We start from the raw sequence: 26,809 nt of genomic DNA, 5'->3' as shown, positions 1-26,809 counted from the left end.
GCGGTGTGTTGGTGGATTACGCTTGCAAGGGATTTCTAGTAGTTTGGCAACGAGAATTGGTTCTTCTAGAGCTAGTAGCGGAGCGCCTTTCTTCATGGTCCTCATTGTGATGATTGTCGAGTTGACCTCTCTGGGGGCCTATCATTTCATGAATGTCTTCCTGCGGGCCCATGCGAGCGTGGATGTCAGGTCTTGGGCCCAGCCTATCGCGCACGTTGGTCCTTAAATTCAATCTAGACGGGAAACTTAGTCTGCTTTGAGTGTGGCTTGCAGATACTTGCGACATGTCGGCGAGCTGATCGCGTTGTTGTGCATTTCCTTGTCCGCTTACTCCTGCTCGACCTGCTTGGTTCTTGCCGAACTGCCTATCGACGCGTTCGTTCATCCTTCTATCTTCGCCCTGTTGTCCAAGGCCAAGGTTTTGAGCCAAGTTTATTTGGTTGAGGAGCTGCCTCATCAAATTATTTTGGTCGTCCATTCTCTGAGTTAGCTGGTCAACTCTCAGATTAAGGTCTACTTGACTTCGTGGATCGGGAGGAGAGAAATGTGTGGAGCCCAATTGCACACGGGCTATGGTTTCATTGGATGTGCACGTGGGAGCGTGCGTCGAGCGTGGAGGCAATGGAGGGAATGGTTGAAGTTGCTCCAAGATTGGGCCAAAGTCGAAGGTGGTAGTGAGCCCAACTAGATGTGAGGTTCCACCATGCTCAACGGTGGTGCTATGAAGGTGGCTAGGTCCGGCCATGGGGCCTTGAGATGGTATGACGGCGGCGGATGCCGGTGCGGTGGTCCTCACTGCGAGTCCGGCAGGTGGCACGGTGGTTCCAGTCACACGGGGTGGTTGCTGAGGGTTCATGGCGGCAAGAGGTGGTGGAGCTGCCATGTCGATCATGGGATCGTAGGAGGAGTAGCTTTGGGCCGTCATGGATTGAACCATAGCGGCGGTTTTGCTCCTCGTGCGCTTGCTTCCAACCATGGTTGTTTGGAAGGCTTCGGTGGATTGGAAAATAGGAGGAACGGATTCCTTGAGCACGCGTTGAGTATAACTCGTGCTCTCAATGAAAGCACCAAATGTTTGTGCAAATAATCTCGCGGGAGAATATTCGCTTCTAGATCCTTCAACCTTCGATCTTCCTTCTCTCTCTTCCTCGATTCCTGTAAAAAATATTGGAGTAAATAGACCACACCCGGGGGGTGTTGGCCAAAGGCCCTCCGATGCCTAAGTTAGTTTGAGTGTTTGTAGGAAAACAATAGCTAAGCAAAAGGTACGGAGTTGTATGTATGGTGTGAACCGGGCAACCGGAGCCGTGTGGAGAAATATTGAGAGTGAAGAGGGGGAGAGAGCTTCAGGTATTTTTCTCGAGTATTAGGAGTAGGTTTAGATGTACCTTGAATGATGAATGAGGTCATCTATTTATAGGAGCCTCGGGGCTTGGGTTTCGTAGGGATCGAGTCGAACTTGATAATATCCGAATTAATGATATTATCTCTTAAAAGGATAATATTTGAATTAAATGATATTATCTTCTCTTTATTAGGATTATATCTAAATTAATGATATTATCTCTTTAGATAAAGATAATATCATATTAATTAAGATATTTATCCCAATTAATTAATTAGCCAGATAAACTAGTTTAATTAATTAATTTAAGAGATAATCTTCTTTTCTCTGTTGCGTGCCCTGATTGGAGACGAAAATATATGCTCCCACATTAGTTTCTTAGCAAAATCAAGTAATCTCTTGATTAGGACACATGGAATAATATTATGTAGATGACAATTAAAATTAACATATATTTTAACACTATCTTATGCTGAAAACGGGTTCTGCATCAGCAGTTGGTTTGTGTTCTTCTAGTGTATTTCAGAAGCAAACCTTCGGCAGAAAGACCTGGCACTATGAAGTCCCTAAGAAGTAGAGGCAAGCAAGGAAGAAGTACATTACTTTTGAGTAAAATCTAAGAAACAATAATGCAGGACAGGAGAAAAAAATAAAAAGGATGATCACAAGAATATATAAACTAACCTGATATAGGGCTGTCGATCCTTCCACGCCCATTTTGGACGCTCTTTAAAGAGGACGGAGAATCGCTTTGCAAGGTTGTAGGGTAGAGATGATACGCTGAAGGCTTGAATCCCTGTCTCAGCACCAAGCTTCTGTATCAAAACTTCACCTTCCAACATGTCTAAACTTGCTGGCATCCCTTCGGGAACCTTACGCGTCCAGTGTTGATGTGTAAACCTTTAAGCTGAATGCCTTGGAGCCAAAGTCACAAAGTTCTGTCTATTTCTCAGTCTATAAGCTTTATTTTTTTCTTAATGTAATTTGAGCCATTGGATCATAGTCCAAGTGGTCTCTTAGCTAGCCTAGGATCTAAGTATCAGATCATGACAAGTGGGATCATCTCATAGGATGATAGAATCAAAGGCTAGGATTGAATAACTTTTGTAAATCAGTTAGAGAATTAGATTCTTCTCTCACTCACACTTACATACATGCATAGTGGAATATGAATACAGATATCTACAAGTTTCTAAGAGAGCAACGTTCTCTCCCTCATACATTCTCTGTGATCTCTTTCTTCTTCCCCAAAAATATACAAACTGCTAAAACAATGAACTCTAACATCCAGTCCTCCATGAACCTCTCCATCTTCCTATTCCCGTCTCTCAAGACGTCTCTTGCAAAATGCACACATACCTTCCTCTCATCCAACTTCCATATACTACTGTGCTCACAACCTCAACCATCTTGCTACCATAAACATGCAAGCAATGGTTTGCAAGTTTGTGGGGAAAGCCATCTGATTCCAACGCACTGACAACGTCGTCTTCATTAAGACAAGACAATGACCAGTCATTCAGCACTGAATTGTGCAAAAGCATCCTAAGAATTCTGTCCATGTACTTCTCATCCACAATTCTCCAGTATCCATAAATCCCCACTGCCAAAAGAGCCTGCAACTAGTCCTTAATTCATCATCACTAGCTCAAACCTTCTCAATAAGATCATCCCAGCTATACAGTCCTGTGTTCTTTCCTTCCATCTCTTCCAGTTCCTCCATTTTCTACGTCCTCCTCAGATATGTAAGGATTCTCAAAAAGTAGCGACCTTAGCTTGTCAAGTTTGGGGGCAACTTCCATGTTACCAGTTGCAATCTTAATGACAGAAGCAACAGATTGCGGATCATGATAGTTCTCATCACAACATATTGGGCTTTCCAAAGAATTAAATTGACCTGATGGGGGAATGAGAAAAAACAGAATTTGAAGTTCCAACGGATTTGATTGCATAAGTTTTTGACTCCGTGCAGAGGACTGCATCTTCCTCAGGTTGTCCTCTAACAGTTACTCTAGAGAAAGAAAAAACAAAAAAAAACAAGAGGAAGCCTTAAACTAGATTCAATGCGCGAAAAAAAATTGGAAATAAGACTCTAGAAACTAGAGTCAAGTTATTCCCAAACTTTGGTGCAGGACATCACGGAGAAGTTTCTGATCGAGCTCAAGGAGGATTAGATCATCGTGAGGACCAAAGGGAGGGTGAATCTAAAGGACAAAATGAGAATGACAATTACATGAGAGTCCAACTTCCACTACCAAAAAATACTCAATAGTTGAAGCCAAGATGAGGAATTCCCGTTGGCCTTTGGATAGCCAGTCAATTGTGGACTTGAGTTCTAATTTCTGAACTGAGTTGCCTCGAGTTCGTGGTGTAAGAAAATGTTTTAAATTCTGAGCTGAATTTTTCTTTTGCAGGAGGCAATTGTAACGTTCAGGTGTGTCGCACAGGCCGGGCATGAACTGGTTAGGCCTTGACGGCCTGGCCCAGTGTAGTCCTCTTGGGCCGTCCTTCATTTGTGTGTTTCTTTTATTCTTTTAATTTATGGGCTCGCTTATGATTGATTATGTAGGATGCATTTATCCTCTTAACTGCTTGTTAAAACATGCTTCTATTATAAGAATGCTGAAATCCAAGTTCCCAAAAAGCAATTTAGTGATCTAGAAGGGGTGGGCACAAGTCGGTTTGGTTCGGTTTTCACTCAAAATTGAAATTGGTATTATTTATCCAGTTCAATTCAATCCAATTCTTATAAAACTTTATTAACTAAACCGAACTAACATAGAATAAAATGGCTTAGATCCAGTTTGATTTCGAATTTCCCGATTTGGACTGGCTCTAAAGCCAATTGATCATTTTGATCATTTTTTGTATTTTTAGAGTTTTTTTTTTTTTTTTTTTCATTTTGGACTCTAAACCCGGACTGGTTTAAACAAATGAATGTTTTGTATGTATACATAATGGAAAAAAAAATAATCATAAGAATGGTAGATCAAGATCAACTAGAATGACCATTCATTTTCGGATTCGGATTCTCTGCTTTGATTTTCTCTACCATGATTTGCTTTACTTTTATTCTCCATATGTCATCTCATTAAAATTTAATATAAGGGAGTTAAAAGTTGACACATCATCCTAAAATAAAAACCCAATTGACTCCTAATTTTAAAACAAAAAAACAACAAACAAAAAAAAACGCCTAACACCTAACTAACGGGATAGTTAATGTCCAAAAACTGTATTTTTTCTTTTTCTTCTTCTTCGCGTTCCTCTTTTTTTTTCTTTTTTTTTTTCTTCTTCTTCTTCATGTTCTGTCCTCTTTTTTTTTTTTTTTCTTTTTTTTTTTCTCCTTCTTGTATAAAGATTGTTGCTTTTGGTGGAGGAATTAAATTATGGGTACCTAACCAATATTTGAAAGGTAAGCCTTCTATTAATTCATGGGTTTTCATTTTCTGTGGTTTTTCTCATTCCTTTGCTATGAAGAACGAAATAGAGAGTTTCATAATTTATGTTGGGTTTTGTTATGGCGTATTGTTTGTCAAAGATGGTTTTGTTTTCAATGGATTTTCGTTGTGATGCTTATTGCTTTGTGATGGTGGAGCAAGAAGGTGAAACAAAAGGGAGAAGAGGATAGAACGGGTAGCAAGGAGGAAAAAAGAGAAGAGGACAGAAGTGAAGAAGAAGAAGAAGAAGAAGAAGAGAGAGAAAATAAAAAAAAAACTTTTGGATGTTAACTATCCCGTTAGTTGGTTGTTAGGGTTTTTTTTATATTTTTTAATTAGGAGTAATTTGGATTTTTGTTTTAGAATGATGTGTCAACTTTTAAATCCGTTAGATTAAATTTTAATGAGGTGGCGTATGGAGAATAAAAGTAAAGCAAATCATGACAGAGAAAATTAGAACAGAGAATCCAGATCCCTCATTTTCAATCAAACGCAACCAACACTACTTTTACAAAAGGCAATTAAACGAATCGACAAATCTGTATAAGAAAAATCATATTTGAACCTTCTCATCCAAAAGATACCTAAAAAAAAGAATCTATCTAGCAAACCATCCTTTGGAACCGGAAAGAAAAATTGACATTCCAAGATTTGTAATAAAAATGAGAATCTAAAGAACACCAAAATACCAAAACAGATCAAATCAGTGCACAAAAAGAGAGTAAGAAACAAAAAGAGAAATCAAACATAGAGGAGATGAAAGGAAGAAGAGCATAAGAGAAGAAGGAGAAAGAAAAAAAAAAAAAAAAAGTAGCGGCTACGTTTTCTTCAGGAGAGAGATAGAGACAAGGCACATGACAGCTAGGTTAGAGAAAAGAGAGAAGAAAGAGGGTTTGACTGTTGTTGACTTTTTGGTCAACTCGGTTGTTTTACATTTTTCTCAATGTGCACTCCTACCTATTAAGCTTTTATAAAATTTCTACCAAACGCATTTAAAAATGCTTTTAGTTGTCATAAGGCGCTTTTACCTATTTCAAAAGCTCTCTCTCAAATATGTCATTTATTTTGTACCTAGTTAATTTATGTTCTTTTAAGTATGGAAAAAATTCATAAGATAAGAACCGAAAAAGTGAAGTTTATTGGTCTTCACTTGCAAAAAGGGAGATTAGGAAATGCCAATTTGAAGGTGGAAATTAGGGAGGTGGTCCATTGTAGGACAATGGTTGTAAGAACCCAAAACAAAATATCTAGAAAAGAAAGAAAATATTTAAAAAGTAAAGAAAATATCTTTTAGCAAAAAGACGATTTTGCCCTCGAATATTTTAATAGGGAAAAATTTGACTTTTTCACCGGAAAAGAATTCGGGAATTCCGCTTGCGCCGTTGCGTAGAGCCCGGCGAAAGGAGTCCGTAGACACGGAGTAGACCCGAATTGGAGTTTTAACGAAGAAATTACGATCAAAACATCGCGAAGGGCAAAATCGTAATTTGGAAAAGTCAGATTTTTAACCCCTCACTCTCTCTCTCCTCGCGACAACTCTCTCTCTTCTTCCTCTCTCTCTCCCGTGCACGCGACCAGCTAGCCCTCCCCACTTCTGATCGCGCCTGCCGCCGCCACAGGCCACGGCTACCTCCGCCGTTGGTCCCGTTCGACTCAGCACGTCGCCGCCTTCCTCGCCTGGGCCGTCGCCGACATCAGCTCGCCGGATTTTGGCCGGAATCAGCCATCTTCGCCGACTGTTATGATCAAACTTCCAGTTTGATTTTCTCCCTCATTTCGCCACCAATTCTTTCGAGTGAGGTATGGTTTTCCACCTATTTTGAGTGCTCTATCTGCTGGTTAACTGGGTTTAGATCAATTCAATCTCTAGGTTGTTCGATTTACAATTTGAAATTCGGCAGAACTTTGGCCGCCGTGATCGGCCATTTCCGGCCACTTTTTGGGGGTGGTCCAAGAACAAAAGTGACTCCAAATAGGGTGTTTTACCTAGGGTAGGAGTTTGGAGTCTCGGTTCCACGATTTTTCGGCACACCCGAATCGCTTTGGACACCCAATCTGGCCGCGCGTGTGGCGGCGCGTGGGCCAGGGTGGTGGCACGGCTCTGGCCAGTTTTGAGGTCCTCGTGTCGTCACGAGCGCGTGGGATTTCGCGGATCTCAATTCGGAGTCCGTTTGAGCCCCGAACGGATTTTTCATATCGCGCGATCCGTGAGTGCAGTATCGTTTAACCGTTTGATCGTGCTGAATTTCGGATATGTCAGTCTACGTGATTTCAGGATCGCGTAGGATTCGACGGATCGCGAATAGGAGTTCCGGATACTTCGGAATCGCGAACCCTGGGACTAGGGTTAGGGTTTTAAGCGATAACGCGATTTTGGCCAATCCGACCGTCCGATTCGGATCAAATTCGCAGAACTTGGTTCCCGTTGTATGAGAAACCTTCCGGGAAGCTCAGGTTGGCCATCGGACACCGTGGACCCTACAGGTCCCGGGTCGGCCGATCTGACGGTTTCTCGCTTAACAGAGTATCGGACCTTCCAAAATCGGTCCCAGTGTCAAAAAGGGCTAACGTGGGCATAGGAGTAACTTGAGATGAAATGCACGTATTTCTAGGAGCCGGGGGCAGGGTATTTAATTTAATTTAATTTTATTTATCCAGCAGTTGTTTAATTGATTATTCTTGATTAAGCAGGCGCCAGGAGTCCGGCTAATCAGCAGGAGGGACCCTCGAGAGGTCCAGCTAGCTCGGACCATCAGTGAGTGGACTTTTCTTTCTCAAAAAGATTTTATAATTATATTTTATATTTGATCTTGAATAAGTGATTTCAGCATAAATTTTATGATGCAAATACCCTTATTTTATAAAATTAGACTAGCAGCAGATTTGTAATTTTGAGGCCAAATTAGTGGTTTTGTTCAGATTTACCAGAGTTCAGAGTAGATCAGTTTTTATCAGAAACAGTTATTTTAAACCACCCTGTACCCGCCCTACAGTTGGTGATTACCCAGAGTTGGACCGATGTCGACGGACATCCGGTCTGATTTCAGTTAGTCAGTGCACTTGACTTGCCTCACGAGTTCCGGGGACGCTCGGACCGTGAGTGCCAGGATTTGCGGCTCGGCTGACTCTGTGTCCCCGAGACCTGCCAGGATTGCGGCTCGGCTGACTCTGTGTCCCCGAGACCTGCCAGGATCGCGGATTAGGCTGACTACGATCCCCTGTATCCTGCCTGAGCGACTTGAGTGACTTGGTGTCACCGAGGACCTGCCGGCGGATCAGGCTGATCATAGTCCCCTGATTTCGCCAGTTTGCGGCTCGGGTAGCCTGTGTGACGCCCGAGCCCTGCCAGGGAATTGACGGCTATCAGGGGTACAGTTAGGTGGCAGTTTTAATGGATTTTAAAGTTTTTAATGCAGTTATGGTTTACTCATTTTTATTAGTAAGTTCACTTGAGTTATACTGATATATCTTTGTTTAGTATATGATTATAATCATGTTAACTATATTTCTTTGAATATGTCAAGTTGATTATGATCAGATTTTAGTTCTATATCCCTATGTTTTTCAAACGGGGGTTAGTATGTTCTCAAATGATTTTCACGAACATTATTTTTGTCCACTCACACTTTTAAATTTGTTTTTCGCCCCCAGGCCGTAGAAGAACGAGGGAAACCACCCGGGCCGTCTTCCTAGCTTCCGACCCACCACCAAAGTGTAGGAACTCGTTGTAACTTAATGTAAATTCTGTAAATTTGTTTAGAAATTGCTCTGATATCTTGTTGAACATAAGGAACTGAGGTTGGAAACTGTTTGTTGAATTAGTCTGGCTGTTGGTAGGATTTCTGAGATTGTTTGGCAGGTGGAAGACTTTGGGTATGGTCAAAATACAGGGGAGACTCTGCCGAATTTTCGGCAGAAGTCGGAAGGAAATTAATTAAGGAAAAGGGTAAAAAGGTCATTTGTGTTCGACAATTGCCAGGTGTCGGACACGCACAGGAGTCGGCTCGGTTTTCAAAGCGAAAATTGGGTCGGGTCCTGTCACATTAAGTGACTGAAAATGTAATAGACCGATGCTTACTGATCTAATCATACACGTTGCTCAAAATTAATTTACAAATTTAGCTAGTATGCGAAAAGTGCTAATATTTAAGAATATGAGAGGTCATAACCTTTTGTACTTAGGTAATATAATTATTTTAAAAAACAACAAATTACTTTTTTCTATTTTAGTTTTCAATATAACAAAAACATTTCTAATCATTTCAATTTTGAAAAATTGATTTCACAAAATAATATATTTTGCAAGTTTTTCAAAATCATTTTTTCCACCATACTTTTCAAAGTTTTCAATTATTACATATAATGAGAGAGTCAAAAGAAACAACAAGAAGGGAAGAGAGAAGGGCGGAAGGGAGAGTGAGAAAAATATACATGAAATCAAAATGGTCGTGAACCATACTAATCATAAGCATTTTACATAAATTAAATTAAATTGATAAATATTTACCTTATAATCATCGTTGCATGAAAAAACCCTCCCCGGATACTTTTTTGGCCGTAAATGTTTTTTAAGTGAAAAGTCCTAGATACGAAAAATATATTCAAGTAGTTTGCAGTGATATCGGAGGTAAACTACGAGAATCTATTTGAATTTTATAAGAAATTTGAGATCTAATGGTGATTCTATGTAGATTAGGCCATTAGAGCAGCTCCACTGATGGAGCCCAGCCCGAGGCAAGGGCAGAAAAAAAAAAAAAAGTCCCTCCAGCGTGCAGCCCAAGCCCGAGTTTGGTGTGGGACCCACCAACTCGGGCCAGCCCGAAGGCCAAACCAGCCCCAGGTCCAAAACTCGGTTGCTGACGTCAGCAGCTACAGTGCCCCGCTACAGTGCCGCTACAGTGCCCCCGCCACGTGTCGCACTCTGAGCTCTCCGATCAGATTTTTTTCCTCCAATCCAACGGCAGCCAATTTTTTGTGCAATAAAAAAATGAAAAAAATTGAATTTTTTTATAAAAAAAATACCAAAAAAATACTCTTTTTTTTCTATAAATACCAAAAAAATTTCCGATTGAGATATGAATTTTATAATAAATATTGATATGTACGAACCCAAAAATATTATCCAAAAATATTATTTAAATTAATTATTTTTATTAAAACATTTGTGAAAAAAACAAAAAAATGAATAGTAATTGCCCTTAGCTAGGGCAACGGGTGGAGACACAATTTACTATTTGCAAGGGCAAGTACTATTCACGTGAATAGTGCTTGCCCTAGCTCCACCCTTGCCATGGCTAAGGGCAAACGGATGGAGTTGCTCTTAGGGTTTCTGGCACCGTGACACTAGTAAGGGATGGGAAAGTAAAAGGATAAAGACGTATGTATGAAAACATATTATATTTATATATGTAAATTTGACATTTAATAGGGGTTTTGAGTATCGGAGTTAGTGAGGATTTAAAAAGTAAGGAAAAAATATACGAAAAAAATTCTAAAAAATAAATAAATAAAAAGAGAAAATGAAATATTTCTATGTTATCTCTATTACTTGAAGTATAAATGGATAAATAATTACCTTATAGTCATCATTGCAAGAAAAAAAAACCTTCACCGGATACTTTTTTTTCCGTAAATGTTTCTAGTGGAAAATCCTAGATACAAAAAATCTAATAGAGTAGTTCACATTTTTTTTAATGGTGGGTGATTTCAGCGAGGTGAAACTATGAAAATCAATTTCCATAAGAAAATTTGAGATCTAATAGTGATTTTATGTAGATTAGGTAGGTTTTGGGCGACTCGAGCAAAAGTAAAGAAAATAAAGAACTATGAATGAAAACATATTATATTTATATAAGAAATTAGACGACAAAAAATATTTATACAAGAAAATATGAGATCGAATAGGGTTTCGAGCATCAGAGTTGTTGAGGGTTTAAAAAATAAGGAAAAAATGTACAAAAGAAAATTCTAGAAAGAAATATATTTTTGAGTTATTTTTATTTATTAAAGTATAATATTTAGTTTTGAATATGTATTTTCAGTTTGTAAGGAAGAAAAAGGCAAATATATAAAGAATTTTAAAAATGGAAAGTAGGTGTTTATTGTTTGGTATAAGCAAAAAAAAAAAAAAGGTAGGATAGGGAAAGAGAAATTAATTATGAAAATATAAATAATTTCCAAGTTAAGTTAGAACTTAAACTTAGATTTAAAAAAAAAGATAAATGAGAAAAGATGTTTTTCTTTTGTTTTCAATATGACATTTTTAATAACATATAAAAAGTTCTAATTTAAGTGAAAGAAAGGAAATGAAGTGGAGAGAGAGAAACACAATGAAGTGAAGAGAGAAAAACACAAGGTAGAGAAAGGGAAAGCATAGCTGCACTTGACTTAGTGGAAAATCCTAGAAAAATACTAGGCTAAAATTTTAAATTTAATGGTGATTCTATGTAGATTAGGAAATTCTAGAATAACTTTATTAATTTAAGAATACAAATTATTTATTTTTAATCGTCAAATTTATTTTAAGATATATTTTTTAAAGGTAGATTACGATTTATGAAATTTCAGTTTTAGCCACAAGAAAAAATAGACTTTAGTGAAAAACCTTTCCACAGAGGACAGAAAAACCCCTCAGTTTTAATACCAAAGACATGCAAAGGCATTCAGCCATTTTTGTTTGTTAGCAATTTTCAGAAAAACAAAGCACCCACATACATACTACAGCAAAATGTTAACTCCAGGAGGTGTACTTTGGTTTGTTGTATTACATGTGAATTCCTTGTTTGTATCTATGTCTGCATAAGTGTAAGAAAGCATGTGAAGTACATATGAAATATAAAGGATGTGCATGGCGTGTTCAGAGACAGAGAGATAGAAAGATAGAGAGATGGAGAGAAAAAGATAGAGAGAAGGAAGGCTCCTCTTCTCATCCTTAGCAAAAAGAACGGAGTTGGTGAAGTAGTGTATATAGCTTGTAACTCCGAAGAAGAGAAGTACAACACCAGAGAAGAAAAAACCTCAGTACTTCCTCCTTCAGTTTTCAATCAATAAAACTCTCTTTATTCATATACTTTCTCTTACTCTTCATACAATCAATCACTTTAAACACTATTAAATACCACCAACCAGTGAATAACAATTCCAGCAAAAGCAACTAAGTAAGTCTTTTTCTCTTCTATTTTCTTGGTTTTCTTAGTAGGCTTCTTGTCCAAAACAAGGAAACACTTTTATATTTACGTTATTATCTTGCTAAACTAACGATCAATACTTTGTTTAAGCACTTGGTCATGTTTTATATTTACCATAACGATAATTAGATGTCTGTCAAGGAACCTCTAAGTTCAGAGGACCTCTGAATTCTGCTCCATAGCCCTTTAAGTTGGTGTCTTTGCAGTTCCATATTTTAAGCATGGTGTCTGGTTATTATTTTGGCCCTTAGAAACCTTGACCGAGACCCGCTGGAAAATAATGGTATCAGAGCCTTAGTTTAGCACCTTAATAATATAATTATACTAGTAAAGTATCTTGAGGACAGAAGTCAATAAACACAACTGATAAAAACCAACGTTTTATAACCTGTTAAAATTTTGTTAATTACCATAATTACTAATTAAGAACAATAAACCCTTTGCATGTTTGGCCCTTGGTGGACACCTATTAGAATAAAAGAAAGGTTGCAAGAATTAAAGAGATAGGAAGTAGAATACCAAATAGAAATTAGGAATCTAGAAGAATTGATAAAATTACCAAAAGTAGGTAATTATCCTAGAAGAAAATTAGAAGTACATATACCATAATAAGAAATCAGTATCATTTAGAAGTTTGTAAAGAATCTATAGAAGCATTTTAAGAGCATTTAGGCATCTTAAAAGAAAAAGGTAGACTTAGATAAATTTTATTTATATGATAGAGTACCTTAATTTAGAAATTAGTGAACAACAAAACAAAAAAAATTTACCTTAGATAATAATACATTAGTTTGTTATTTTTCACAAAAAGAACACAAACATCTTTTACACAGTAGTAATAATCCCTTAGAAAATAGTATTGTTGACCTTTTAATTAGTCAAGCAGAATGTGTAAAATTTGAACATAACAAACATAATAGAATAATTCAACAGTTACTAGAATATTTTCAGAAAAATTCCTAACAAATAATTAGACAAAACTTAGACTATATAACATCTCAATTAGAAGATAACAATAGGAATATCCAAAGATTTCATAGTAAGAAAGAAATCAAAGATCTTATAGATCTTATAGATAACAAGCCAAAACAAATAGAACTCCAATCATTAGAAATTATTGAGCAATTAAAAATAGAAATGCAAAATATTCAATTAGTGCAAAAAACATTAACTGAACAAGTAGAAAAATTACATAATAAAATAGATAGACTTTTAGTTTAATGACATATTCTAAAATTATTAATAAATATATCAAAGCATTAGAAGAAGTTGGTAAACTAGATAACGAACCAGTAGGCCTTACAGAATTTACAACATCTGTAGTAAGTAGTAATAGCCCTATAAGACAAAATAATTTAATTATCCAATTAATTTTAAATCTAGCCGAAACATGACCAAGTGCTTAAACAAAGTATTGTTCGTCAGTTTAGCAAGATAATAACATAAATATAAAAGTGTTTTCCTATTTTGGACAAAAAGCCTACTAAGAAAACCAAGAAAATAAAAGAGAAAAAGACTTATTTAGTTGCTTTTGCTGGAATTGTTATTCACTGGTTGGTGGTATTTAATAGTGTTTGAAGTGATTGATTGTATGGAGATTAAGAGAAAGTATATGAATAAAGGGAGTTTTATTGATTGAAAATTGAAAGAGGAAGTACTGAGATTTTTTCTTCTCTGATGTTGTACTTCTCTTCTTCGGAGCTACAAGCAATATACACTACTTCACCGACTCCATTCTTTCTGCTAAGGATGAGAAGAGGAGCCTCCCTTCTCTCTATCTTTTTTTCTCCATCTCTCTATCTTTCTATCTCTCTGTCTCATAACACTCCACGCACATCCCATATATTTCATATGCACTTCACATGCTTTCTTACACTTATGCAAACATAGATACAAACAAGGAATTCACATGCAATATAACAAGCCAAAGCACACCTCCGGAGTTAACATGTTGCTGTAGTATGTGGGTGCTTTGTTTTTCTAAAAATTGCTAACAAACAAAAATGGTTGAATATCTCTGCATGTCTTTGGTATTAAAGCTGAGGGGTTTTTCTGTCCTTTGTCAAAAGGTTTTGACCTTTCACTAAAGTCTATTTTTTTCTTGTGGCTAAAATTGAAATTTCATTAAAGAGAATAGCTTTTGGTAATAATTTTTATGCCAGAGTGTGGATTATTTTTTAAATTGAAAAGAAAAGCTTGAATGTATAGTTGAAAATATGTATTTTTCTCATACTTTAATATAATCATATGACTCTTAGCATCTTGTGGTAAAATCTATACATTTCTCTAGCTAGAGTTTGAAGAAAATATGGATTTTTAATTTTTTGCTTGAGGGATAATTCTCTATTATGCTCGAGTAAGTTGGGCTCATTAGCCTTTTTTCTTGTAAAACCATACTTAAATTTTGACATCTTAAATTAATGATTCTAAAAAAATTTACTATTGTATCATACTCCTTCTTTTGCTCTTCATGTTTTTCCTGCAAAAAAGAAAGTTGTTGTTTTGCTCTTTTATAATCATAATTATATGCTAAAAACTCTTGCTCAAGGGCTCTAACAAGTTTTTCATGCCCTCTTCTCATGCTTTTAGTATTAGTTCTAATGTTCCAAAAGTTGTCTAATATAACTTTTTGTTTATTTGCTAATGATGCTTGAGTACGATATTTTAAAGTAGGATTTCTAAGTTCTTGTACTGAGATTCCATTATAAAAATAAGTATTCACTACTGGTCTTGCTTGACTACTTATGACAGGACCCGATCCTAATTCCACTTTGGAATTCGAGTCGAATCCTGTGCGTGTCCGACACCTGGCAAATGTCGGGCACAAATGACTTTTTTGCCCTTCCTGTTACAACTACGTTTAAAACTTCCCTTAGACTCCTGCCGAAAATTCGGCGGAGTCTCCCCTGTAATTTGTCCAAACCTAAAAATTTTCACCTGTCAAACAAGCAAATAATATTCACACCAACTGCCAGAATAAGTCAACTAAACGTTCCACAATTCCGATTCTCAATTCCAACCAGATATCAGAGCAGTTACTAATAATTTACAAAAATTTAAGTATTTTATAACAAAATCCTATGTTTGGTGAGTGGCGCAGGAGCTAGAAGAAGGCCCGGTGGTGGATTCCTGTGCACGTCTACTGCCTGGGAGCGAAAAACAATTTGAAAGTGTGAGTGGACAAAAATAATGTTCTTGAAACAATTTATAAACATAATAACCCCCGTTGTAAAAATGAATAGATATGAAAACCGGAAGTTCGACTGTAGTTAAATACAAAGCATTCACATATAACTATATATATATATATATATCTAAGCAGATGTAAAACATGCACGAATGTCGAGAAAATTTGCATAAAATGACTGGAAGCAATAATTGCATAAAAGCACTGAAATTCCTTTAAAACTACCACCTATGTGTACCCCTGTAATTCCGTCAACTCCCCTGGCAGGTCTCGGCGACACACAGTCTATCAGAGCCGCAAACTGGCAGGATTTAGGGGACTATAGTCAGCCTGATCCGCTGGCAGGTCTCGATGACACAGAGTCGACTCGAGTCGCTCTGGCAGGATTCAGGGGACCGTAGTCAGCCTGATCCGCAATCCTGGCAGGTCTCGGGACACCAAGTCAACTGAGCCGCAAATCCTGGCAGGTCTCGGGACACCAAGTCAGCCGAGCCGCAAATCCTGGCACTCATGGTCAGAGCGTCCCCGAAACTCATGAGGCAATGTCAAGTGCACTGACAGAACTGTAAATAAACTGGACGTCCGTAGACGTCGGTATATCTGAGGGCAATCACCACAAGTGGGTACATGGTGGTTTAAAATACAATATCTTAGAAAAGTCTGCTAAATAACTGCATTTCAGTAAATCTGAAATTAAACTGCTATTTCCTCTGGTAACATTCTTAAACTCTGCTTTTTATATCACTTTGGCATACTCAGCTAAGCAATGTATAAATACGATATTTAGTTTCACAGTCATGCTAGAAAATCACAATGAATAATACTTATTCAAGATCAAATAATGCAATTTATTTATAAAAATCATTTAGAAAGAAAAGTCCACTCACTTCTAGTCCAAGCTAGCTGGACCTCTTGAAGGTCCCTCCTGTTGTTCAGTCTGGCCCCTGGTGCCTAATTAACCATGAATATGAAATTAATAAAACTGCTCAATAAAAGTATTAAATTAAAAACCCTGACCCCCGGCTACAAGAAATGCGTGTACTCATTTTTAAGTCAACCCTATGCCCACTTTAACATCTCAGACAATTAAAACGGTCTTAAAAGACCAGAAGCTTCACTAAGCGATAAACTGCCGGACCGGTCGATCCGGAATCCCGTGGGGTCCACGACCTCCAATGACCAATCTGGGATTCCCTAAAGGTTCCTCACAGAGACGTACCCATTTTCTGCGAGTTTGGTCCGAAACGGACTGTCGGATTAGCCACAATCGGGTTATCGCTTAAATTCCAAACCCTAGCCTCATGGTTCGTGATTTCGGAGTATCCGGGACTCCGATTAGGGATCCGTTGAATCCTACACGATCCTGAAATCATGTAGAACGACATATCTAAACTTGGGTGCGATCCAACAGCTCGACGGTACAGCACCTGGGAATCGCACAATATGGAAAATCCGTTCGGGGCTCAAACGGACTCCAAATCGAGATCTGCGAAATCCTACGCGCTCGTGACGACACGAGGATCGCAAAAATACACAGAGTCACTACACTACCCTCACCCACGCGCCGCCACACTCGCTGACAGCTTGGGTGTCCAACGCGGTAACGACTCGCCGGAAAAACTCAAAACCAAGACTCCAAACTCCTATCCTAGGTAAAACACCCCATTTGAAGCCACTTTTATTCTCGGACATACCCCAAAAAGTGGCCGAAAACGGCTGATCTTTGAGGCCGAATTTTGACCGATTTCCAATTCAAAAATCGAGTGATCTACGGCTAAAATCGATGAAAACCTATCCAACCAACAGCTAGAGCATGAAAAATAGGTGAGAATCCATACCTTACTCGAAAGATTTGGTTGAGAATTGAGGGAGAACGAAGGGTGTGAAAATCGGGCAAAAACCGGTCGGTTTTCTCTTGTTTCCGGCGAGCTCTGGGCGGCCCAAGGGTGGAGACCGATCGGGATGGGACGGCGGGGCCAAGGCGGGGCCAAGGCGGTTTCGATGGTACCAACGCAGTAGGTCGGGGTGGGCTGTGGCGTCGGCTGTGGCGACGGGAAGGGGAAGGGGGAGGCGCGGGTTGCGCTGGAGGGAGGAGAGGGAGAGAAATTGAGGAGAGAGAGAAGAAAGGGATAAAAATCTGACTTTTGCCCAAATTACCGTTTTGCCCTTCACGGTATTTTGACCATATTTTCTTCGGTACAACTCCGATTCGAGTCCACTCCGTGTCTACGGACTCGTTTCGTCGTGCTCTATGCAACGGCGTAAGCGGAATTGCCAAAATCCTTCTCGGTCAAAAAGTCAACTTTTTCCCTATTAAATAATGTGAGGGCAAAATCGTCTTTCTTCTAGAATAAATTAATACTAGTTTTAGGATATTTTGTTTTGGGTTATTACAACTTATGCTTAGTGAATTACCACCTTGTGATGGTGTACCACTATTTTTGCTGCCAAAGGAGGATGCACCAAAATATTGCATACTTGTTAATGAATAATACGAGATAAGATATCTGCTAAATTATTGTTCTTATTGTTCATACCTTTAATATGCTCAAATATCGGTCTAAATCCATTCCCTGTAATAGAATCAACAAAATTGACAATTGACTTATCTTTGGACTACTTATTTATTAGTAGTAATTTTATTATAATGAGAAACAATATTCTGACAATATGTTCTAATAGTAAATATTTCATTATGTAAAAACAATGAAAATGCTTCAAGAGAGTTAATGACTCCTAAAATTTATAAGTTAGTAGCTGTAAGTCTAGCCTGTATATCATTAAATTTTCCTTATGCAAATCTACAAACTTTATAAAAGTACATGTAAATGTTATCTTTGTGGTGAAGTAGGACATATTAGACCTAAGTATCCCAAATTAGGAAGTAACCTAGAGAAAAAAAATATAATTAATTGAGCAATTTCAATTAGAAGATGATGAAGACTTAAAATCAATTTATAGTCTTGGTGACAATTTAAGTGATAATGAAAGTATTTATAGTGTTAATGACTTAGACTCAATCAAAATCGGATTGCTCTAGTAATTCCGATATTGAATTAGATGAATATATTTGTATGTTTGAAGAACAAAAAGAGCATGAGGAATTTAAATATGTTAATTTAGGATGGTCTCAAAAATATAATCAATATAAGAAAATAGTGGTAGAAAAATATTACACTAAAACATTAGTTTATTGTAAACCTTGTTTTAATAATAGATCAATAGAAATAAATACAGTTGAAGTAATAGATAACAATAATCAAAAGAATAATTGCCCTAGTATAGCGAAACAATATACAAATTCATTAATAACGATTAATTGTGAGTTAGAATTGTCAAAATAAAATAAAATTCAAACAACAGCTATGATAGATACTGGAAGCACAAAAAATGTAATAAAAGAAGAGTTAGTGCCAGAACAATGTAGGCAAAAATTTGCTAGACCAGTAAGAATTATATAATTTGATACAAGACCTGTCTACTTAACACACTGTATTAATAACATACCAATTAGGATAGAAAGACAACAGTTTAATTTACACTCAATCTTTATATCCCTAGTAGGATCATATCCCTTTATTTTAGAATTAAATTTCTTTAAAAGTTTACAATGAGGATTTTTATATACACCTCCAAACATTACATTTTTTAAGAAGGTATAACCACAACATATCAAAGTAATATATTAGAATCTTATAATAGAATTAACATAGAAGAATAAAATTTTAAATATAATATGGAAGAATTAGAAGAAATAAATGAAGAAAAGTTAAACGAACAAGATAATCTAGTATATGATGATATAATATTTGATCATGAGTATCCAATTGTAGGAAATATAGAGCCTTTAGAGATTATGCAAATGGATAGATCAAAGAATTTAGAAGAATTGTTACAATTAGCTAAACAAACTAGAATCATAGGAGAAGATCCCTAATTACATTGGAATAAAAATAAGATATTAGCAAAATTAGACATTATATTAATCCAAACTTAACAATTAAAACTGCAGACATGCCCTGTAATTTGTTAGATAAGTAAGAATTTGAACAACAAATAAAAGAACTTTTAAACCTAAAAGTAATTAGACCTTCAAAATCTAGGCATGGATCAGCAGCCTTCGTAGTTAGGAAATATTCCGAAATTAAGAGAGGTAAAGCTAGAATAGTGTATAATTATAGGAGATTAAATGATAATACTTATGAAGATAGTTATAAACTACCAAATAAAGATGAACTTATGAATAAAATTCAAGAAAGTAAATATTTTAATAAATTTGATTGTAAATCAAGATTTTGGCAAATTAGATTAGCAGAAGAATCAATCCAATTGGTAGCATTTACTTGTCCAGAATGACATTTTGAATGGCTTGTAATGCCATTTGGATTAAAGAATGCACCATCGATCTTTCAAAGAAAGATGGACCAAATATTTAAGAAGTATGATAATTTTTGTAGTATATATGTAGATGATATCCTTGTTCATAGTAAAAATAAAAATAAACATAGGAAACATTTAGAAATTATTTTGAAAGAATTTATTGATAATGGTATAGTCATAAGTAGGAATAAAGTAGAGCTTGAAAAACAAGACATAGAATTTTTAGGTATGTATATTAAGTCAAGAACTATACAATTACAAGAACACATAGCTAAAAAAGTGTTAGAATTTCCAGATAAACTAGAGGATAAAAAGCAATTGCAAGCATTTTTAGGTTTATTAAATTATGCTGGAAGTTTATCCCTGACTTAGGAAGAAAGATTGCAGTATTGCATAGTAAAACTAGTAAAACGGGTCCAAAATATTTTAATAGTGAAGATATTAAATTAGTTCAAAGCATCAAACAAGATATAACTCAACTTAAACCTTTAGCATTACCATTAGATAATAATTACAAAATAGTAGAGACAGACGCATCATCAATAGGATGGGCATGAATTTTATATCAAAAGAAACATAAGGAAGAACCAAAATCTGAAGAAAAAGTTCGTAGATATGCATAAGGAAAATTAATGAAATACAGGCTAGACTTTCAACTACTGACTTTGAAATTTTAGAAGTCATTAACTCCCTTGAAACATTTTCTTTGTTTCTACATAATGAAATATTTACTATGAGAACTGATTGCCATAATATTTTTTCTCATTATAATAAAATTACTACTAATAAACAAGCAGCCTGAAGATGGGTCAATTTTGTTGATTCTCTTACAGGGAATAGATTTAGACCGATATTTGAGCATATTAAAAGTATGGATAATACTTTAGCAGATATCTTATCCCATATTATTCATTAATAGGTATGCATCGTTTTGAAGCATCTGCCTCTGCAGCAAAAATAGTGGTACACAATCACAAAGTGGTAATCCATTAAGCATAAGTAGTCAAGCAAGACCAGTAGTGAATATTTATTTTTATAATGGAATCTCAATACAAGAAGTTAGAAATCCTGCTTTAAAATATTGTACTCAAGCATCATTAGCAGATAAACAAAAAGTTCTTTTAGACAAATTTTGGAACATTAGAACTAATACTGAAAGCATGAGAAGAGGGCATGAAAAACTTGTTAGAGCCCTTGAGCAAGAGTTTTTAGCACATAATTATGATTATAAAATAACAAAACAACAACTTTCTCTTTTCGCAGGAAAAACATAAAGAGCAAAAGAATGAGTATAATACAATAGTAAAAAAATTTAGAATCATTAATTTAAGATGTCAAAATTTAAGTATGGTTTTACAAGAAAAAGAGGCGAATGAGCTCAACTTACTTGAGCATAATAGAGAATTTTCCCTTGAGCAAAAAACTACAAATCCATATTTTCTTCAAACTCTATCTAGAGAAAGGTATAGATTTTTACCACAAGATGTTAAAAGTCATATGATTAGATTAGAGTAAGAGCAAAATACATCTCTTCAACTATACATTCAAGCTTTTCTTTTCAATTTAAAAAATAATCCACATCCTGGTATAAAAATTATTACCAAAAGCTGTTCTCATTATACTAGTAGTATTAACATGGTTGAATATAGAGAACTACATTTAGAGCATAAACAAAAAACTGTCACAGTTACTCCTGCATTTTTAGCAGAATATGGTTATTTATGTCAACTTTATATTGAAAATAGTGATCATTTAGATTCATTTTCAGCAAAATTAAAAGAAGTCATAAGTTTCTATATTCCTATATGGAAAAGCGTAAAATTAGATTTCACCAGCATACTCCCAGAATGGTTTGAGGATAGTATTTACCTAGACAGAGCACAACATAGTATTATTATTTCTCATAATGAACTGCTTAGTCCGACAGAATCAGTAAAAACAGGGATTCCTACCAAGCAAGACATTCAAAAATATAGGGGAGCAACAATTGTTTAATAATGATCGTCTGAACCTCATGCACCAATCCAATTTTATTAATATTTATTCAGAGTCTACATCTAGGAGACCAGATGACACATGAATTCAGGATAAGCACAACAAGAGCAAAAGTCTTTGATGAGATATATAGCCAGATAGCATCACAAATTGAAGCAGAAGACAACGACAACTCATACTGGAATAGCTTAGGAGAAGAAGAGCTACACAATATAGACAACATGATGGAAGCATAATGGAGTCCTCATCTTTTCACGTGAAGGATCATCCCAGCAGATGAAGAATATTTTGGCTCCATACGGTATTAGTTGAAAAGAAGAAACATTTTGGTTCCATACGGCTTGCAAGAAGCAAAAGGATTCTTTAGGCAATCCAAAAATAAATAAGGGCATTCTTGTCTCAATACAAAATATTTTGGCTTCTTTTAAAATATTTCTCTTACCTTTGGCTTTTTCCAAAATGTCTGTTAGGATTTCTTCCGACTACACCATGAAGTTTTTTTTTTTTTTTTTTTTGGGTTTGAAGTCCATGGTTGGTAGAAGAACAAAAGGTATGAAACGAAATTACTAAAAAAGGGGCAAGAGAATATTCTGAGTTACTATTATTGATTTAAAAATTGATCAACAACAAACTTATGGATTGGAAGAAGTGTCACCCAACTCTATTGAAAGAAGTGTCAAACTTCGTCCAAGCGTTTGTTTGTATTTCTCCTTAATGCCAATTACATTTTAAATAGAGAGGTTTGGCCATTTGAGAGAGTTTACAACGAAAGGGTGAGGGCCATTATACAAGGAACATAAGAAGAGCCTCCACTTTTGGAGCAGAAAACCATGTGTGAAATGGGGATAACATTGTTTTGTTATCCACAACCAATCAATGTATGTCAAGTGAAAAAGTTATCATGCATTGTATGCCGTGATTGCCAGAGATAACAAAATAATGTTATCCCCATTCCACACGAGTATTTCTCTGAAGCTAAGTGGTGGCCAAACCATATTATTATCATTTGGATGTACTTGAAAGAAATTATTTGGTTTGACAACAAAACTAAATTTGCTATTAAAAAAAACAATTAGATTGTATGCATTTAAAATAAGCCAAAACACAAAAGATATATATATATATATATTTATTTATTTATAGAGAAAGACGATAATAATAAAAAATAAAAATAAAGGGATTAAATTGAATGTATTTAAAATACCTAGACGTAATACAATTGAAATGGATTCAAAATTACTGCATACAAGATCATTTGAAATTCATTTGTTTTCTTCATTTATTTCGAAATTGAATCTTGGCATACATATAACCTTACAGCGTCTTCTAATTGATTTGGAATCACCCCTTCCAAACGGCCGTAATAGACTTGTTGACGAAGAGGCAATATGAATTTTGTTTAAGTTATGGTAATAGTTTGTAAGACCAATAAAAGATGATGTATTCTCTTGAAATGTACCCTATAGTTTGCGGTATTTATGCAATCAACCCAAACAGAAAAAGAGGGGTAAAGAGAGATAAAAGGCAAACATGAAATCAGATGGTGAAAAATCCTAGAGCCCTATAGGTCATTTTAAATATGCAGTGAAGGCTTTCTAACTTCTAACACAATCGACAATGGCAGACAATTGTGCCATCAATGAGGCACATTTCAACCTCAGGTTTACATTAGCAATTCACATACAATTTACCATCCTCTAACATCCCCTAAAGGAGCTTTTAACATAATTTGCAGAAGATGCATAAATGGCCATGCTTCCCGTTTCTCCCGCGTATTCTAAAATAATTTATGAACCTGCGTTATATTGGATGAAACTTTTTCATAGAAAACAATTATCAAAATGTAGCATATACTAGAAACAACAATTTGAAACAAAATTGAAAACCATGGTAAACAGTAAACTAGTAAACAGTCAAATAAAGTAACAATCCATGAGACAAACAAAGCTCCCTAAAGATGTTTCAACATTTCTCACAAAATTCAGACCCAGTCAACTTATTGGGCCTTCACATGCTGCTGAACAACATGAAGACCTTCGTGATCCTCCCCAAAATCCTGCACAACCAGAAAAACCATGGTCTCATTTAGATCATCGAATGTTGCAGAATAAAATAACGTGTGTTACTTTAAATTTAACTTCCTTCTCTATTGGGTAAAGAGTCGTACCTTCACAACCACACAAGAACAACCAACGACCTTCCTAGCCTTTCCCTCAGAATCAATCTTGCACAGCTGTATGAGTAAAGCAAAAAACAGACAATCACTAGGCAACCAAAATACAGTAGAGCGAGAAAATAATCAAATGCCAAAAGTAGTTTAAAAGTAAACACCACTTACACCAGCCCACTCTCCTAGGGTCTTGGCACTGGGAACGGTCAGCATGTTTACGTTGTGGTCAGCACAAAGAGCTTTCACCAGTTTAACATAGTCTTGCTGATCACAGTCCTCTGCCAGCACACAGAGCTGGGCAGCATGCTTCTCAATCACTTTTGCAGCTTCGTGAAGACCTCGAACAAGACCGCCATGAGCCAGTGATTTTCTCAGCACAAGCTGCAGAGCAGTTGTAACATCCATAGGCTCACCAAGAGCTGGAGCTGGAGCAGGCGCTGCTGCTGGCGCTGCCTCAGTTGACACTGCAGCTTCTTCACTGCAAATGAGACATTGAAACCCATGAATCAGAAATGGTAGGACCATTTTTGGTAGCATGAGACTACATTCCATAGAAACAAAAGAACCATGATACCAGCACAGATAAATATAAGACATCAACACCGTCTCTCCATTTATTATCAAACAACAATTTTCCAGAATGATTTTAAATATCTGAAGACTCATTGTGAACAGAGATCTGTTCCTCCCACATAATTCAAACTAGCTCTGAAAAATAACAATATGATCAAACAATTAAACAATATTCATGTCAAACTAAATTCAATCACAAAACGCATTCCCCTCCCAACCGGTACCTCAGAACTCAGAAAAATAACAAAACCCTGAAAATTTCTTCACTAAATTCAGATACTTACACAGTTCATAATCTCCTCATAGAAATCTAACCTAAAAGTTTTTGCAGCCATAGCCGAAACATATTTTATCAACTCAACTAATATTCTGGCTTTTAACACTCAACCCCAACTACCCAACTAGATCAACAACAGATAGTCCATACCAGATAACCCATTTATAAATATGCCATGTAACAAGAAAATAAATTCAACTTCGACATTTACTTAAGTAAGAAACCAGTTTTTAAACAATACAAAATTAGAACAAAAACTACAACTTCACAAACTTCAAGAAGCAACCCAATGCTCATGAAAGGTCCAAAACGAGATGTTAAGTAAACTAATATCAGGGTCATTACTCTTGAAGAACATGAGTTTACTTACCCTGCCATTTTTCCTCTTGACGTTCAAGCTGAAAAATCGAAAAACGAACAACATATGTCAATAATCAGATTCCAGATATCTTTAATCTCAAGATACATATACATAGAAAGAGGAAGAGGGAGACCTTGAAGATTCGGTGAGATGAGGTAGCCGATGCACCGAGAGGTCTGCGTAAGCGAAGCAAAATGAGCAGTCAGAGCAAAGTGAGGAATTTATTAGGGCAAACCCTAAATCTTGTTAACCCCTTCTTGGGCCAATCCAGTTCCCGGCCACATGAAATTGGGCCCAAATCATAATTACCCTCCTAGTATGGGCTCTTACACATGAAATTGATTGCCCATGATTTTTTTTTTTCTCAGGGATTAAACCTAAATTAACTGTATTATTAGCATAGTTCAAATCCTTACGGTCCATTTGATAATTATTTCAATTTTTTTTAAATTTTTAATTTTTTGTGGTAGAGTATAGAGGAAAATGAGAATGAGAATGGGAGTGAGGATGAGAGGAGAGGATGGAGAGAGAAGAATAACAAAAGTGAAAACAAAAACTTTAAAGTGAAACAATTTCAATTAGATTTCAGTTTTTAGTTTTTGTTTTCATTTTTGTTACTCCGTTCTCCCTCCTGCCCTCTCAATCTCATCTTCACTCTCATTCTCACTTCCATTCTCCCTCTTTATCTTCTATACTCTAGTAACAAAAATGAAAATTAAAAACTAAAATTGAAATGGTTATCAAACGGGCCCTTAGTTTTTTCCAAAAAAATAAAAATAAAAAACTAAAATTGAAATGGTTATACAAACGATATTTTACTTTAATATTATCTAATTACAGGGAGGGAGATTCAAACTCAGTTGCAGAGTGGAGAGCACATCTGCTCTAGCCAACTTAGCTAAGCCCATATTTGTTTTTTATTTGTTGTTTCACTTTTATACTAATTAGCCTCTTGACCACTTTTTTTTTTTTTTTTGGTTGCTAAAACGAACTATTGATTAGGATTCGAGAAGTGGGGATAAAAATACTCTTTCTTAATTTAACCAGTTAGTTTACCATTTTATCTTTATTTATTGTTTTTTTTTTCTCTTAACATTTTAGTTAGTTAAGGCATTTGTTTCTGTTGTGTTCAAAAATTTAACCATAAAGATCTTTGTTAAGAAAACTGGACCTCTCTCCTCTTGGTTCTTCCTTCTGTTTTAGACGATATTGCTGGCCTTTATAGACCCGAACGGTTTGTGTATTAATGGCTAGGTTTTATCTATTGTTGGGTTCCGTCCCCAATTTTTTTTTTAAAAGAAAAAACGAACAAACAAAAACGAAAAAGAAAAATAATCCCATAACGGCTTCTCTTATTATCACAAAAAGGGAAACCCAGGCAGAAATGACAAAGCAGATCCAGAATTTGGCTTTCATTGGGACAATTAACTGATAACGCTAAACAAATCCAACTAATAAGTGCAAACTTTTTAATATACTGATTGATAACATTGAATACATATACCAAATCTGTTTAACACAAGTTTCAAGTAACTTGAGTCTCCCAGAACCATGCTTCCCTTGCAGAACTAGACACTGGTAATGCAAATCTACGAAAAGTTGTAAAAACAAAACATAACTGCTCAAAAACAAAAGCAATTGCTGGCTCTAGCCGCTGAAAATGGAGATGTGGAAGTCTTACTTATCATCAAGTCCTTGCGGTCATTCGCTCAACCTGTTTTCGACTGTCTCAACCGTAATTTTCACGCCATCACACCACTTCATATGACCATGCCTGGTTTGGTTGCCTCCAATTCAGGGGCAAAAGCCACCTGATCTTTTCTTTCCCCTTGGCTAAAAGAAGAAAAAGAATCCATTACATCTTTAACAGACTTCAGATACAGCTGATTACTTC

The 26,809-nt window shown here is 36.0% G+C and overlaps 1 protein-coding gene and 1 pseudogene across 1 annotated transcript; both read right to left on the bottom strand.

Moving 5' to 3' along the window:
- Positions 1-1,807: 1,807 nt before the first annotated feature.
- Positions 1,808-3,858, bottom strand: LOC117621651 (annotated as a pseudogene).
- A 19,459-nt stretch (positions 3,859-23,317) lies between these two features.
- LOC117623591 (40S ribosomal protein S12-like) lies at positions 23,318-25,150 on the bottom strand. Its single transcript, XM_034354638.1, has 5 exons — positions 25,049-25,150; positions 24,925-24,952; positions 23,873-24,182; positions 23,702-23,767; positions 23,318-23,590 (listed from the first exon to the last, which is right to left on the bottom strand). Exons 2-5 carry the CDS (start codon positions 24,930-24,932, stop codon positions 23,531-23,533), a joined length of 444 nt encoding a protein of 147 aa, XP_034210529.1. The 5' UTR covers positions 24,933-24,952; positions 25,049-25,150; the 3' UTR covers positions 23,318-23,530.
- Between the last annotated feature and the right edge of the window lie 1,659 nt (positions 25,151-26,809).

This window comes from Prunus dulcis, chromosome 3, assembly GCF_902201215.1.
Source record: "Prunus dulcis chromosome 3, ALMONDv2, whole genome shotgun sequence".
Lineage (NCBI taxonomy): Eukaryota > Viridiplantae > Streptophyta > Magnoliopsida > Rosales > Rosaceae > Prunus > Prunus dulcis.
This window is presented reverse-complemented; position numbering and strand designations above follow the sequence as displayed.